This window comes from Myxocyprinus asiaticus, chromosome 4 (assembly GCF_019703515.2).
Source record: "Myxocyprinus asiaticus isolate MX2 ecotype Aquarium Trade chromosome 4, UBuf_Myxa_2, whole genome shotgun sequence".
Classification (NCBI taxonomy): domain Eukaryota; kingdom Metazoa; phylum Chordata; class Actinopteri; order Cypriniformes; family Catostomidae; genus Myxocyprinus; species Myxocyprinus asiaticus.
Window position 1 is genome coordinate 41,901,442 of NC_059347.1, and position 17,282 is coordinate 41,918,723.

The window sequence follows — 17,282 nt, forward strand, 5'->3', positions numbered from 1 at the left end:
ATCAGCGTTATCTTTATTTTCTGTGTTATAAAATTCTCTGTGAGCTCATTGTCAAGTGAGAGCGCATGCCAAATGATTCAGCAGCGAGCGCGCAAGCTTTCTGAGTCATTCAGATTGAATTGCGAACCGATTCAGACTGCTTTCCTATCACATGTGACCAATTCATTTTAAAGTAGCGACTCAAATGAGTGATTCATTTGTGATCAGACATCTTTAGTTCTGATTCAAAACTGGCATTACAAGGCATGATGTAGCGGTGTAGCGTTTCTCAACGCTATGCCGCTACCTAGTCAAAAATATAGCTTTGCTACTGAAAACTAACTAAGCTACCACCTCGCTACTCAGAAATGTAGTTAAGCTAATAGCTTCTCTATTTGTAGCGAAACTACTGTCCATCACTGCCGCTTATGTAGGGCAAATGCGCGCCTAAAGGGGCAGAGCTCAAACATAATTGCCAATCACAAGATTGGCGTTATGATACAAGGGCTTCAACTAGGTCGTGGAAAAGGGATTTTCCACATAGCGTTCAAATGCAATGTCTCATTCCCTTAATCACAGGGAACCGAGGTTACACAAGTAAACGGAGACATTCTTTTGTGTTGATCCGAGCCAAAGTCTCTCTAGGGTGTTCCAATTTATCGCATTCATTTAAATAGAAGTGGTCTGTATCTGCTCAATTATCTCTGTCCGAGCTCACGCTGCTCTGCCCGAACACACGCTGCGATGAACACATTCACGCAGTTAAGATATGTTTAATTCTGTTCAGAAATTAGGCAAAGGACACATGGAAAATATATTTTAGAACAGAAGCATTTTAGCGTAAGTACACAGACAGATGGAATTGGCCTCGGAGAAGTGTCGTTGCCCGTTGAATTTTGGAGATCAGTGCACTTTCTGTAGACACTTTATGTTTATATTCATCTTGATTTTTTATTTTACGTTGAAAGGTAATGCTTTGAAAGCCAACTGCGGAGTTAATGTTTACACTAATCGCTGAGTATTAAACTTGTGGAAGGCACAACAGCACACATGTTCACAGCACACAGCCTGTGTAGTAGGCTGCAACTGTGAGAACCTTTAAAAGCACCATATCCTGCAATAGGTTTGACAAAAGATATTGTAAAGCATTGTATTATGTTCAATTAATTTAATGTCATAGAAAGATGTTTTGAATGTTTTTACTTTTTTAATGTAACTGATTTATGTCTCTTATTAAATTAATAAATTGTAGAACCAAATACTTAAGTGTTCAATATTAACTGACAAGTAAATCCCCAGTTACTTTTAATGGTTTATAATATGTTTTCAGATTAGAATACTGTTCAAGATAATTAGTAATTCCTTCAGAAGGATGTGGTAATACTAGGGGGTTACCATGATTTTCAAAGTAATTATTAATAGAAACCTATAACCCCAAAACACAGACACAGCATACTCATTTGTAATTGTTAAGAGAGATATCCAAAAGAACCATATACACTATATTGCCAAAAGTATTCGCTCATCTGCCTTTAGACGCATATGAACTTAAGTGACATCCCATTCTTAATCCATAGGGTTTAATATGACGTCAGCCCACCCTTTGCAGCTATAACAGCTTCAACTCTTCTGGGAAGGCTTTCCACAAGGTTTAGGAGTGTGTTTATGGGAATTTTTGACCACTCTTCCAGAAGTGCATTTGTGAGGTCAGACACTGATGTTGGACGAGAAGGCCTGGCTCGCAGTCTTCGCTCTAATTCATCCCATAGGTGCTCTATCGGGTTGAGGTCAGGACTCTGTGCAGGCCAGTCAAGTTCTTCCACACCAAACTCGCTCATCCATGTCTTTATGGACCTTGCTTTGTGCACTGGTGCGCAGTCATGTTGGAACAGGAAGGGGCCATCCCCAAACTGTTCCCACAAAGTTGGGAGCATGGAATTGTCCAAAATCTCTTGGTATGCTGAAGCATTCAGAGTTCCTTTCACTGGAACTAAGGGGCCAAGCCCAGCTCCTGAAAAACAACCCCACACCATAATCCCCCCTCCACCAAACTTCACAGTTGGCACAATGCAGTCAGACAAGTACCATTCTCCTGGCAACCGCCAAACCCAGACTCGTCCATCAGATTGCCAGATGGAGAAGCGTGATTCGTCACTCCAGAGAATGCGTCTCCACTGCTCTAGAGTCCAGTGGCAGCGTGCTTTACACCACTGCATCCGACGCTTTGCATTGCACTTGGTGATGTATGGCTTGGATGTAGCTGCTCGGCCATGGAAACCCATTCCATGAAGCTCTCTACGCACTGTTCTTGAGCTAATCTGAAGGCCACATGAACTTTGGAGGTCTGTAGCGATTGACTCTGCAGAAAGTTGGCGACCTCTGCGCACTATGCGCCTCAGCATCCGCTGTCATTTTACATGGCCTACCGCTTCGTGGCTGAGTTGCTGTCATTCCCAATCGCTTCCACTTTGTTATAATACCACTGACAGTTGACTGTGGAATATTTAGTAGTGAGGAAATTTCACGACTGGACTTGTTGCACAGATGGCATCCTATCACAGTACCACGCTGGAATTCACTGAGCTCCTGAGAGCGGCCCATTCTTTCACAAATGTTTGTAGAAGCAGTCTGCATACCTAGGAGCTTCATTTTATACACCTGTGGCCATGTAAGTGATTGGAACACCTGAATTCAATTATTTGGATGGGTGAGCGAATACTTTTGGCAATATAGTGTATGTCTGTGAGGTAAGTTGGCTAGTAATGATATTCTTCAAGGCAATGTAGTAATTTGGAGGGGTTATTTCTTTAAGTTCATTTCTGGTTAAAAAGCACAAGAGGGACACTGTCCTGTAAATGTCACGCGTCAGTTCTCACGTGAACTTGCCAACGTGCTTGACCTCGACCCTCGTGTATTTTTGGTAAAAAAAAGGTTTAAATATTGATCCATTTCTTACACACACCTAGCGTTTAGCTTTAGAAGGCATTAATTAATCCACTGGAGTCAAACGGATTAGCGGTACTTTTATAATGGCTACATGTGCTTTTTGGAGCTTCAAACATTTGGCACCCATTTACTTGTATTTTATGGACCTAGAGCTGAAATATTCTTCTAAAAATCTTTATTTGTATTTGAAGAAGAAAGAAAGTCATTGTGGCAGACAGGTCTCTTGCTCATCATAAAGAGGAAGCAGAACGGGGTTAACAACCAAAAATACTTTTAATTAAACACAACATAAATGTGCTTTTCAGCATAACCAAACATAAATGCACACACAGCTCTTTGTGTATCTCTCTCTCTCTCTCTCTCTCTCTCTCTCTCTCACACACACAAACTGGCGTCTCCGGCTCCTCTTTATTCCTCTCCCGCTGATTTGAGTAACTCAGTGCCAGGCGTCCAACCTCATGGCCCGGCCACGTCCTCCTCCTCGTCACAGTCATACACATCTGGGATGGCATGAATGTGAGTAAATTATGAGAGAACTTTCATTTTTGGGTGAACTAATCCTTTAAGAAGGCATATTCTGAAATAATTCTAATGTATATACTGTAGAAAATATTTAGAAAAGTTATAATAACTATTCTTTAACAATGTCACTTTAAAATAATAAACTTGGATTTGAGTGCCTCAAAGTAAAATATTAAAGAGAACAAAATTTCAATGTATAAGAGAATTTGTTAAGGGTCTGATTCCATAACACTAATAATGAAAAAACCTAACCGGCTAAACCACCAACAGGCGAACACATGTACATTTACATGTGATGGACAATCAGATTGTCTTTTGCATGAATGTGTTTTCAGCCTCTCAAGCATGCTCAGTTAAAGTGATTTGCTGAAGGACAACATGACTACATACAGTGTCAGAGAAGACTGGTGAGTATTGAGGAAATGACAATGGGCTCATGGCACACTTTCCAGCAGGTGAAGAGGTCAGGTACAACAAGGTACATTCAAGCACATTTGTCTGACATGAGTGGAGCTCAAAGCAACCATTCTGACATGAGTGGAGCTCAAGGCAACAGATCATCGGCAGTCTGAGCTGCATCAGGGCTACATCAATAAGGACAACAAGCCAGAGGGAGTGGAGACAGACAGTGTGTATGTACAATTTGATGCTTGCAGTGCTTTTGTTTCAAATTGAGCTTGTGTCCTGTTCTTTTTTTTATTTTTTATTATTTTTCTTTATTTTTTTTTGTGGAGCGGTAGAGGGTCGGTGTCTTCAGGCCATGCAATTTGTTTTTAAAGGTTGACATGAAATACAGTTTAGCTGAAGGGATGCGGAAGGCCATGATGGTGACAGGAGGAGGCTAATCAAATGCTGATTCATACACAAACAGAGACACGCGCAATATTCAAAGTCAGTTGGAATCAAATAATAAATCACATTTTTTACATTTTCTGCCAGGCATAAGCATAAAGTGAACTCTGTGTTATTTGCATACAGCGCTGGAATTGAAGATCAGATTCATATCCATTTGGTGTAAATGGAATGTGCTTTTTCAATCGGATAGCAATCCCATCAGTAAAAAAAAGTGACAAAGTGCAAATGGGCCCAATGACTCAACTAGAGCAACAGAGCTGAAATCTATGTAAGCAAAACGTGTCTGTATTGCAATAATCATGCATAACTAGCTTTTATTGAGTGATTAAAACCATTTCAATGCAAGGAAATGCAATGAAAGAGTGAAGTATTTATTTATAATATCATTGTACATAAAATACCCCCATGCATGTGGTTGTTAGTTCACCCAAAAAATGAAAATGGGGCATTTTGATCTTTAGGGTGGGCAAGTGGTTGGCTCTTTATCGAACCAGAAGGGGGATGTCAGAAGTTTCTGGGGGGCACAAGGAATATCTAGTGGGGCAATGAATAGTGGGCTTCACTGAATACAACCTAATACAACACAGTTTGAGGTTTAAGAGCATTCTGTGCTAATTAAATGTTGCTTATGTGTAACATCTTTGAGTACCTAATTAAATTTTCCAACCTCACATTGCCCTTCGCTTGATAGTAATCAAATCAGTGGTTAATGGAAATTACCTCTGTTAAACTTCTTTATCAGATACATCAAGGCATACGCTCTCAGTTATTTGTTTGTAAACCCATGATTGAGAGAATGTAATCTTGGCTAGCTTTGCTCAAAAGTGTTTTTACAAAGATAAATAAATGACCCATTAGTTCTGACGGGTATTTCATCTATAAGGATCTGAGCGCAGAGTGAAGTCTTTCCCAGAACCTTTGCCATCCATCTCTTAGCTCTCTCGTGTATAACAGAATATTAAAGAAGGCAAAATGCATGTGTTTCTGCATACAAAGAGATAAATGGGAGGCAGACGTTGTTTTTGAAATATTATCTGTCAATAATCTTATGAATAACCAATAACTCTAGATATGGAATACTTGATGAATGAAGAAACAGATCCAGAACAAGGCAGACCCTGCTCTCTCACAATTCTCATCACCCCCCACCAAATTTCTGAGCAATGACTATATGGTAGGCTATGGGTGGGATGATAAATAATCATCTATTATATGGTCATAGAGACATAACCTCAGACATCAATCTATGCTACAATAATTAATATGGACCTAATAAGAGCTATCATCATTGTGTTTACATTGTGAAGGCAATTTGTGATAACACTGTTGGTACTAAACATTGCTAGACATTACTATTACTACTACTAGCTTTATTAGCAACAATTATTATTACTATTACTAACACTGAACAAAATGCACCATGGTAATCACAGTTTAATTTGATTTCTTTCCCTTTCCTTCTTATATTATGATAGTGGTGGCTAATACCAAACTAACATAGTTTTATTAGTAACAATCACTGTATGGTATTTTGGCATGAACTGGTTACCATAGTACATTTTTGTAAGGAATTTCTAGAATAACTAATCATTTAAATTGTGAGGAAATTATGTAGTAGCCTATACTATGACCCATCTAGAATGTTAAATGAAGGCTATTGTAAGTACAACTGCACCATGAGTGATTCTAAATAGCAAATAATGATTTTTAGCTTACTTGTTCTCATACTTGGCAAATGTAAAGTTAATCTAAAGTTGGCAATTATGTTTTTTAATTAAACCGCGTTTTCTAAAAATGCAGTAATTTTTTTTTTTTTTTTTTACTTATATTCAGAAGATGTTTAGATTGCGTTGTATTGTTCGTTGGTTCGGGAAGGCAAAGCCATCTGAAAAATAAAGTCCAATTGCTTGTCACTAAATTATACCAGAAATTGAAACTTGTTCAATTGAAGAGAACATTTAAAGGGATGGTTCACCCAGAAATGAAAATTCTCTCATCGTTTACTCACCCTCATGCCATCCCAGATGTGCATGACTTTCTTTCTTCTGCAGAACACCAACAAAGATTTTTAGAAGAATATCTCAGCTCTGTAGGTCCACTCAATGCACATGAATGGCGGCCAGAATTTTGAACATCCAAAAAGCACATAAAGGCTGCATAAAATTAATCCATATGTCCATGCTTTCACATTCTTCTTCTTTTTTTTTTTTTTTTTTTTTTTTTTTGTGATTGAATTTCTTTGTGAATATTGCCACCAACTGGGCAGGGAGGAACATTTAAAGTAAAAAAGGACTTAAATATTGATCAGATTCTCACCCACACACCTATCATATCGCTTCAGAATAAATGGATTAAACCACTGGAATCATATGGATTACTTTAATGCTGCCTTTATATCCTTTTTGGAACTTCAAAGTTCTGGCCACCATTCACTTTGAATGGACCAACAGAGCTGACATAATCTTCTAAAGAAAGAAAGTCATACACATCTGAGATGGCATGAGGGTGAGTAAATTATTAGAGAATTTTCATTTTTGGGTGAACTATCCCTTTAAGTGTCGCTACATAAGCATCAGTGCCGCGTGTAATATTTTGTTAATTTCCAACCAAAAAGATACAAGCGCAAACAGTCAATTGAGAGAGTCCACGCGCGCACAAGTGAATGTTCCACAAGAAGTGAGAGGTGACGAAGGAACTTACCTGTCGAGTGCAATCGCTGTCATGGAACATATACTAGCAAATACAGCGGCTATGGGAAAAAAGTTGTGGAATCGGCAGTAATAGAGCCCGAAATACCACTCATTGTGTACGGCGTAGACAAAGTTTATAACAGTGTTAAATGCGGACATTGACGCTTCAGCGAAAGCCAAGTTCACGAGGAAATAGTTCGTCACTGTTCGCATGCGTTTGTGCGCCAAAATGATCCACATCACGATGATGTTGCCCACCACGGACACGATGACAATTGTGCTGTAAGCCACTGCCCAGAGAACTATCCTCCAAATTGGTTGCACAAACTGGTTCCAGTATATTTCCGTTTCATTCTGTGTGGTGGAATCGTTTGTCCAATTACGTGGAAACTCGGTGGAAGTGATGAGCGGATCCATTTCTATTTGGAAAAAAATTGATACAAATGATTTTAATTTTTTAGGGGTTTTGGTAGGATGTGGTATTAATGTTCAATCTACCATATATTCCCTTTTGAGGAAAAAAATCAGAGGGATCCCACTTTAAATGGTCAAAATATTACTGAATAGGTTTTAATACGCAAAAAGAGTTCCGATTTGTATTCCGGAGTTGTGTTCTGTGAAAATGAGGGCAGAGTCCTGTGTTCCTTCAAAGAAAATGGGAGAACAGAACGCAACGGCTTGCTCCTTCACTTTTCCTCATCACGAAACCAATTTTAGCTCTTGGTCACACACACCTCGCTCCTCTGAGCGTCGCTGCCAAGTGCGCAGCGCGTGCCAAACGAGAACACGCGCGCGCACAAGCTATGAACATGGGGTTCTGAAGAAAATGAAGGAATCCATTCTAAATACTTGTTTTTTTCTTTTTAATGCAACATTTCATTAATCTGCATATATTTAAGAGCGCACCATATGCGCTACGCAGGTTAGAAGATGATGTTTGGCGACGCGCAGATGCTCGAGAACATAAAGTTCTGAAGCAAAATGAAAGAATGCAAGCTTGGAAACACATTTCTCTATTTTAAAGGCGAAATTTGATTAATCTACACAATTAGAGCGCACTGTCTTTGCTGCGCAGGTTGGAATATGGTTCTTCTTTCAGGCTGGACAGATAGGGGAAAATGAGCCAAACGTATATGTGTTACAGCTTGTTATAGGCTATTGATGATAACTGTGTGAGTTTTGTGGTAATGTGTAATGAAGTCAGTTGGTAATGTAGTTAGTTTCTTTTGGCAATTACTGACAGGCCAACGTATGAAGAATACGTAACTCTCCCAATTAATATAAATTTTTGGAGTCGAGCAGAAGTCGTTAAATAAAAGCTCACGGTCTCCCCCCGGTGGTTCCACATGAAGACGAGATAAACTCAAGCTCAGTCACGCCAGCACAACAAATAATGTTCCCTGGCATTGTTCTCTCATCATGCATTATTCAAGTGAGTCCACATAAAAAGGGATGTTTTGATAAATGACTCAAGCCGAGCCAAGGGCCCTTTTCAAATTTTCAGCATTTTAGTGAATCACTCTCCCAACCAACACCACATTGCTATGGACATGTTTTTCTGATTTCCATAAAAACAGATGGTTGTTTGAGATTTGTGATCATCTCTGTGGCATATTGTGTTGCTTGCGGAACGGTGATTGTTAATTGCATTGTTTCTTTCTGTGATTTTAAATGAAGCCTCAAGAATACAAGAATAGTATGGCACTATCTTCTTTTTACCGTTCCATAACAAAATGAATGAGAAAATGCAAACTTTGTTATAGTACTCTCTTTTAATAATCAATTTAATGGGCTTAGGAGGTTTGAAGTGTCAGTCATATGCATTATCTGCAGACACTTCCAGGAATCTCTATGGGATTTGGGGAAGCACATAATTGAAATGTGTTGTGGCAACTCATCATTGTTGATTAACTGTGTATCATGACGGCATCTGGGTTCCAGACACATAATGGATGTTCAGTTACATGCAGATCTTCACTGTCAAATAATGAATGTTTGAAAAAATTATTATAAACTGCTAAAATATGTTTTGTGCGATTTTTGATGCTCACCTGGTTCAGTTGAAAAGAGATCACTTTGCTTCTGCTCCTTTCAAGGCTGAAGTGACGAGGAGTCAAGTGCAGGCTCAATGTTCATAACAGCAGTAATACTGTAATAACAACAAAACTGACAGCAAGATACTCTAAACAATATAACAGTAAGTTGCAGCTGGAAATACAGTAATACTGTCAAAACAGCAAAAATCATTTACAGTGAAGTGTAAGACTTCAAATAAAAATTAATAAATAATTTTTATTGTTTATCCATTTGTTGCAAAGGTGAACTGAATTATGGGGGACGACTACCTTGTTGAAGTTTAAAAATGTTAATTACAAATTTAAAATAACTACCAATTAAGTTATAGTTTTGGGATGGAGGGCAGAATAGGAGGAGCATATTTCTCAGACTACATTTCTTTAGCAATGCAACATGGAATCGTTCAGAGACTATTTTATTTCTACTTTTTAGTGGTTCATGACAGACAGCCCTGAACTTATTTTGCTTTGTGTAAATTTCTATTAGGCTACTGATTAAACTTACTGGTACTCATCTGTGACTAGAGCAACAAAAAAAAAAAAAAAAAAAAAAAAATGTAATTAATTTAGTCATTGCAAGGTACACCTTACATGACTTTATACACAGTTACAAGCATGCGCCATACTGCCATTGCACCTGGCTGTTCTCCTTTCACAACAGTGTTTACTAAGTCTACTGGCACTGAATGTTATACACTTAATAAGAGTGATGCTATACAACTCATTCAGGCATGAGTCAATGAATGTCAATGATATAGCAGTGACTGATACTCCAAACATGTTTAAGTATGTTTAAATTAATCAGCTGGGAGCTTTTTCCCTGCAGTGAAAAGCTGGAGAGTACTGTGAAGAAAAAGACTTTTGAAAAATGTAATTACAACCACAAGTTACCTTAGAGTTAATCAATGTCTGTGTGAGAGCTGGGGTGTTGTATGTGTGCATAGAAGAAAAGGGGATTTTCAGTCAACTACTCATGTATTGCTAAAAGAATTGAACAAGTGCTTCTAAAGGATTACAGCTTTTGTGATACAATAGGCTTAGAGATATATTTTCTTTCCTTGTCATTTTTAAGAGGGTTTAGTCTTTCAAGCTAGACAATACTTGTTTTATAAATGCATAATCTGTTATCTGGCAGCAGGAATGTCACTAGAGAAAAAAATTTGGGGCTCGATCCACAAATGATGTTAGTCGAGTGAAATTGAAGCGGGACTTATTAAGTAGGCTAAATGTCGGTTATTGTTCCTCAATAAGTGGTTATTTCATACAGACGGATTGTTGACTGGCTAATATCTTAAGAAAAAATATGTTCTGGCATCTATTTCTATATTGCCCAATTCACAAATGAATTTCTCTTTTGAGTCGGTTCTTTTCAAGGACATGTTGGCAAAACGGTCTGAATTGGTTCGCAATCAACTCGGAACCATTTGGATGTCTCCCACACGGACTGAATCATTTGGAGAGGTTTCTCACACCGTAAAACAGTAACGATATAATTTAGAACATTAATACACACACCACCAGTCCCTGATGTTTTCAAATCCTAGAATCGCCCGTCTGGCAGGTATGGGCTTGGAGATTCATTTCAACATGATCACAGTCAGCATGTTGTATCCGAGAAGTCTAGTGCCCGATTGGTTCCATTATGGCGATTTACTGACAAGGGGCATCTCCTTTCAGACATTTTTGCATCATCTCCAATGTGTTTGCCTTTTCTTGTGGCGTGACTTCTTCTGTCGGGGACCCAGGTTTGAATCCCACGCTGAAACAAGGAAGTAATCGCATTTGCTTAATTAGTGAAAACTCACAAGAGTGATTTGGAGTTTGCATTTTCCCTTCTAACATTTTCACTCAACTGATGGTTAGGTTTAGGTTTGGGGTTTGGGCTGGGGGTACAGTTTATAAAATATGCATTCCTCTTCACTGTATTACAGCCTGTACAGCTGAAAACAACTCGCTTCACAACTTGCTTTTGTCACCCCTGCATGGACATTTCACCCAGAAAAACACAGTTCCACTGTCCTACTTTCCATCTAAGATGAGACCGAGCCCAGAGAAGTCGGCAGTGCTTCTGGACAGTGCTGATGTAAGGCTTCTGCTTTGCATAGTAAAGTCTTAACTTGCATCTATGGATGCAGCGGCGAGTTTTGTTGACTGACAAAGGTTTACTCAAGTAATCCCAAGCCCATGTTCATGAGATCCATTACAAATGAATGACATTTTTTAAGACAGTGACATCTGAGGGATCGGTGATCATGCACATTCAGAAGTGGTTTTCATCTTGCCCTTTACGCACCGAGATTTGACCAGATTCCTTGAATCTTTTAACTATTGTGCACTGTAGAGGGTGAAATGCCCAAAAATTCTTCCAATTTGTCTTTGGGAATCATCGTTCCCAAACTGTTGGATTATTTGCTGAAGCATCTGTTAGCAAATTGACAAATCTAGAATGATCCTTGCTCTTGAAGGTCTAGACTGTCTTTGGAGGCTCCTTATATACAATGACACGATTGCCTCACCTGTTTAACATCTCCTGTTTCACACTGCCTTGTTATTTCAACTCGTCAAATTGTTATTAGTCTTAAATTGCCCCTATCTCAACTTATTTGGAGCGTGTTGCAATCATCTGATTTTAAATTATTGTATATTTTCAGGAAACAATGAAATTCACAAGGTAAAACGTCTCGGTTACTTACGTAACCTCGGTTCCCTGAGATGAAGGGAACAAGACATTGTGTTTATTAATGCATATGGGGAGTGCCTTCTTACACAACCTAATTGAAACCTCTCTACAATAATGCCAATATTCTAATATTGGCTATGGTGTTTGAGCCCTGCCTGTTTTGTCACGAAACTGTCCACTATAAAAACAGGTGCACAAACACCATTTCCTCATTTAGTAAGAACAAGGAGCACAACGCTCATGCCTCAAGAACTAGTTTTGTAGTGCGTCTAGTGTTCGCAATGTCTCGTTCCCTTCGTCTCAGGGAACCGAGGTTACGTACGTAACCGAGACGTTCCTTCATGACTCAGTACAATTGACATTGTGTTTATTAACACATATGGGGAACAGAATCCCATCACGCCGCACTACACATCATAACCTCCCAGAAAGGAAGCATGATGCCACAGTCTTATGGGACGGAGACCGACATGAGTATGCTGCAGTGAGTGACCCTCATGTTGGGTCAGGAGGGGAGCACTTAGAATGAATATATAAACTATAGTCATATAGTATGAATTAACTCCTTCACGAACCCAGTAGGATGCAGGCAGTTGTGTAAAAAGATGGGGAGCTCATCCTTAAAGGGAGGAGCATAAGTACAGTATATATTTGGCCAAAGAACAGCAAGCAGACTTGTGAAGAGAGAGACGTTATGTCTAGGTTGTAAAACCTTGCGAATGTGTTTTGAGAAGACCATCCTGCTGCAAAACATATGTCTTGTAAGGACACACCATTCGTCCATGCCCATGAGGAGGCCATGCCTCTAGTTGAGTGTGCTTTAAGTCTTACCCTGTGACTCATAAGCCAGGGCATTTGCATCGACAATCCAGTGAGAAAGTCTTTGCTTGGGGACGGACTTTCCATTCATGCGTCCTTCATAGCATATAAAGAGCTGATCAGACACTCTGATCAGACACGCCTGCACAGGGCATAACAAATGCAGTGATTGTTCCTCAACCGAATTAAATGGAGGAGGGAAGGAGGCCTGAAGGTGAACCACCTGTGCTCTGAAGGGCGTGGTTAGGACCTTAGGCACATAGCCTTTTCTGGGTTTGACAGTGGCAAGACCAGGGCAAAACTCCAGACATGAATTGTCGATTGATAGTGCATGCAAGTCACCAACCCGTTTTACTGAGGCCAGAGCCAGCAGTAGTGCGGTTTTAACGGAGAGTCCAAAGGCTCGAAGGCGGGGCCCTGTGAGTGCTTTTAGGACTAAAGTTAAGTCCCAAGTAGGGACTGTAGCCAGCCGAGGTGGGTTTAATCTCCTTGCTCCTTTAAGGAACTTTATGTCAATCATGCTTGCCTATGGCGCCAGCTTCATGTGCGTGATACGCAGATATAGTCGCCACATACACTTTGAGCGTTGATGGAGTGAGTCCTGCCTCTAATCGCTCTTGAACAAATATAAGAATTTCACGTATGGGGCAGTTTATTGGATCTTTGCCAGGTGAGAGACACCAATCAGTGAACATCTTCGATTTTAGCGTGTAGAGGCATATTGTAGATGGTGCTCTGGCCTGTAAAATGGTGTTCATGACTGAATGAGTCAGTTCTGGCACGTTTAGCGCACTCCATTCAGGGGCCACACATACAGGTTCCACAGCTTGGGCTGGAGATGCCAGATTGTGCCTTGCGCCTGAGAGAGTAGATCCCTCGTCAGCGGTATTTCCCATGGCGAACTGTACAGCATCTCTATCATTTCTGGAAACCATGGCTGGTTGGGCCATTTCGGCGCAACCAATAGAATCATTTCCTTGTCCTTTCTGACTTTGCATATGACAGAGTGAATCAGGCTCACCGAGGGAAACACATATTTGCATTTTGCCGGCCATTTGTGGGCCATTGCGTCCGCTCCCAGCGGGGCTTGGGACTTTGAGTACCAGAGGGGACAGTGGGTATTCCCCACTGAGGCAAATAGATTGATTTCTGCTTTGCAGAATATTTCCCAAATCCTCAATACAGTTAGAGGATGAAGTCTCCATTCGCCCGGTATCACCCCTTGGCATGACAATAGGTCCGTGCCGTAATTCAGGTGGCCTGGGACATATGTCACTCTCAAGGAGAGGAGATGACACTCGCTCCATAGGAGGAGGTGATGCGTCAGTCTCAACTGTGGCGGTGAATTAATTCTGCCTTGGCGGTTTATATATGTCACAACTGTCATGTTTTCTGAGCGAACCAGGACATGACAGTTTGCTATTTCTGACTGAAAAGCCTTTAAGACTTGGAATACAGCCGGTAGCTTTAGGTGGTTGATGTGCCATGCTTTCTTCGCACCTGTCCAGATGCCGAAAGTCGAGCACCATCGCACACCGCCCCCCGACCTGAGTTGGAAGCATCCATAGTCACCACTTTCCACCTGACAACCTGCCCCAGTGCGACACCTCACTGATAAAAGGCAGGAGCTGTTCAGGGTGCTAAAGAAGCTATACAGCGGTGGGATATAGAGATGTGCGTGCGCCCTTGGCAACAAGCATGCTATGGCACATGGCACTCGAGCCAGCACTGAAGCGGTCTCATGTGTAAGAGACCTAATGGGTGCCGCCACCATAAACTCCAATGCTTTTTGAAACAGCTTCAGTGGAAGTGTTCTCCACAGTTTGAACTGAGACAGACACTGTAGAATGGCCTGAACACGCTCGCTCGTGAGGTGCGCATGCCCGCTCGTGGAGTTGAGGCGGACTCCCAAAAAGGAGATTTGTTGGCTGGGGGAGAGTGTGCCCTTCGCCTAGTTTACATTTAGGCCCAAGCTGTTTAGATGTTGAAGCAGTAAGTCTCTGTGCTGGCATAACAGAGCCTCTAATTGTGCAAGTAACAGCCAATTGTCGAGGTAGTTCAAGATGTGCACGCCGCTCAGTTTCAGAGGGGCGAGAACCGCATCGATGCACTTTGTGAATGTGTGAGGAGCCAGAGACAGTCCGAAGGGCAGGACTTTGAATTGATATGCAGTTCCCTGGAATACGAATCTCAAAAACATCCTGTGATGTCGTACAATTTGGATATGAAAGTACGCATCCTTCAGATCTATCGTCACAAACCAATCGTGTGGCAATAAGATCAGTTTCTGAGTAATCATTTTGAATGGCCGCTTTGTGAGTGCACGATTCAAATGTCTCAGATCCAGGATCGGCCAAAGCCTGCCGTCTTTCTTTGGGACAAGAAAATAATGGTTGTAAAAACTTTTTTGGGTTTGACAATTTGGCACAACCTCTATCGCACTTTTCACGAGGAGATTGTGTATTTCGTAACACTGGCACATCTTCAGACGAAACCGTGGAAGACAGAACGCCATTGAAATGGGGTGGCCTGCGTGTCATATATACCATGATCATATAACCATGTTCAATCGTTTTTTTGCACCCATTCTGAAATACCCGTTAGGGCTTGCCACGCGTCTGCGTCCGCATTTGGTTTGCTCACCATATGATATAATGCGTCATTCATTATAGGGAAGCGGTTGCGCATAATGTGTGTGCTTTGAAGAGGAAAAGGGCTCTTTATTGAGAATGTGTGAGCGTCTCGTGCATGTGCAACGAGCGCAGTATTCTTTTTTGCATTCATTGCATTTTTTATTGCATTTATTTGAGTGCAAGACACAGAAACAACATTTTGAACAATACTGTGAACAACAATATTCCTTTCCCGAGAGCCGCCAAAGAGGCCGGCTGGAGACACTGGAGCATCCAACAGAGTAGCTTTTTCCCTATCACTCATTTCTGTGAGGATCGGCCATATATGTTGATCCAGAACTGCCAGGTTGCCCATGGGCTTGCCGATGGCCTGCGCAGTGACTTTCGTGGCACGCAGCACTAAGTCTGTAGCGGTGCGGAGCTCTTTGAATGTCTCTGGATCGAAGCCTCGCTCGTCCATTTGCTTGGCTTGAAATACCTGCAGCACCGCCATTGCGTGGAGTGCTGATCCAGCTTGTCCTGCCATTGAGTAAGCTTTTCCAGCCAGTGCGGATGTTTGTCAACACAGCTTGGAAGGATGTATTGGGTGTGATTTCCACGCCCTGTTACTCGTTGGGCAGAGGTGTTCCGCTACCACCTCCTCCACAGGGGGTAGTTGGGCATAACCGTTTTCTTTCCCGTGATCCACATTAGAGAGGATGGCATCACTGCACAAGCGTGCTGAGAAGGGCACATGCCAGGACTTAGACAGTTCGTTATGAACTTTGGGGAAGAATAGGGCAGATTTGCGAAATGCGACCACTTGACGGTGTCCGGACTGCAGGAACCACTCGTTGAGGTGAGACTGTTTAGGTTCCTCTGGGGGAGACCACTCAAAGTTAAGCTCTTCGACCACCCTGTAAGGATGTGGAGCATCTCCCTGTCAGTGGTGCGTGCATATTCCTCTGCCCTCGCTGGGGAAGGGGCGTCAGCATCATCCACAGACCACTTGCCTGATGCAGCGAGAGACATGACATCGTCATTATCATCCACAGCGTTAGAACCGCTAAACGAGACAAGGCTGCGCATTCTTTCAGAGGGCCGGAGCTCGTCTCGCATGTAGCGTAACAGAAAATGTGCTTCGTGGAGATTGAGGGGCTCGCGGGCATGTGCCAGCATGAGAACCACCTCAAATTCATCCTGCTTGATCTCGTGGCCCCGCTGTGCCTCCTCGTGTGAATCCTCGGGTATCACAGAAGAGGCGGGTGGGAGGGCACGAGGCTGAATCGTCCCTCAGAAAGAGGGCAATTTGCGTGCAAAGCGTCTTGAGACTCGTGCCCTCGCATTGAGGACAGTCTGTCTCCATGAGAGCTGACTCTGCGTGGACGCGGCCCAGACACTAAACACAGCTCTCATGCTGATCTGACGGCGGGATGTGCCTCTCGCAAAAGGAACACTTACGGAAGGACATCTTTAAAAAGACGCGAACACGTTTGTGACACTTTTAGATATAAATGTGATGTATATTGTGTGATATAAATATATATTTATATCACACAATATACAATTGCTTTGTAAGGATACACAACACCTGCCGAAGCGTTGCGGGGAATCAGGATGCTGAGGCCCATTCACCAGCGAAGCGTCAAGCAGCGAGGAGGAATGATTCGTATATATCGACAGCGAAGGGTATAGGGCTTCTAGACAAGAGATGATTGCTGTCTTGAAGGAAGAAATTCTGAGGAAATGGTGTTTGCGCACCTGTTTTTATAGCGGACAGTTTCGCGCCAAAACAGGCAGGGCTCAAAAACCATAGCCAATATTTGAATATTGGCATTATTGTAGAGAGGTTTCAACTAGGTCGTGTAAGAAGGCACTCCCCATATGCGTTAATAAACGCAATGTCAAGTGTACTGAGTCATAAGGGAACATCATATAATGTGCAGTTGTAGTGCTTTCAATATAGCAAAGGGTGAATATAATTGACAAATCACTCCTTTTTGTTTTTATTAGCATTTTTCATAAGGTCCAGACTTTTTCGGAACTAGGGTTGTAATCCAGATTACATGTTATCAGTTACTCATCATGTTATCACTGGTTCGTA

The 17,282-nt window shown here is 41.6% G+C and overlaps 1 protein-coding gene across 1 annotated transcript in view; it reads right to left on the reverse strand.

The window, feature by feature from the left end:
• The window catches only part of LOC127432406 (substance-P receptor-like), a 54,905-nt gene extending 39,180 nt beyond the window's left edge, over positions 1-15,725 (reverse strand). Inside the window, exons 1-2 of the mRNA XM_051683454.1 lie at positions 15,705-15,725; positions 7,003-7,346 (exon numbers count right to left, since the gene is read on the reverse strand). Coding sequence (XP_051539414.1) covers positions 7,003-7,346; positions 15,705-15,725 — 365 coding nt within the window. The remainder of the gene's footprint in view (positions 1-7,002; positions 7,347-15,704) is intronic.
• Positions 15,726-17,282: the final 1,557 nt, after the last annotated feature.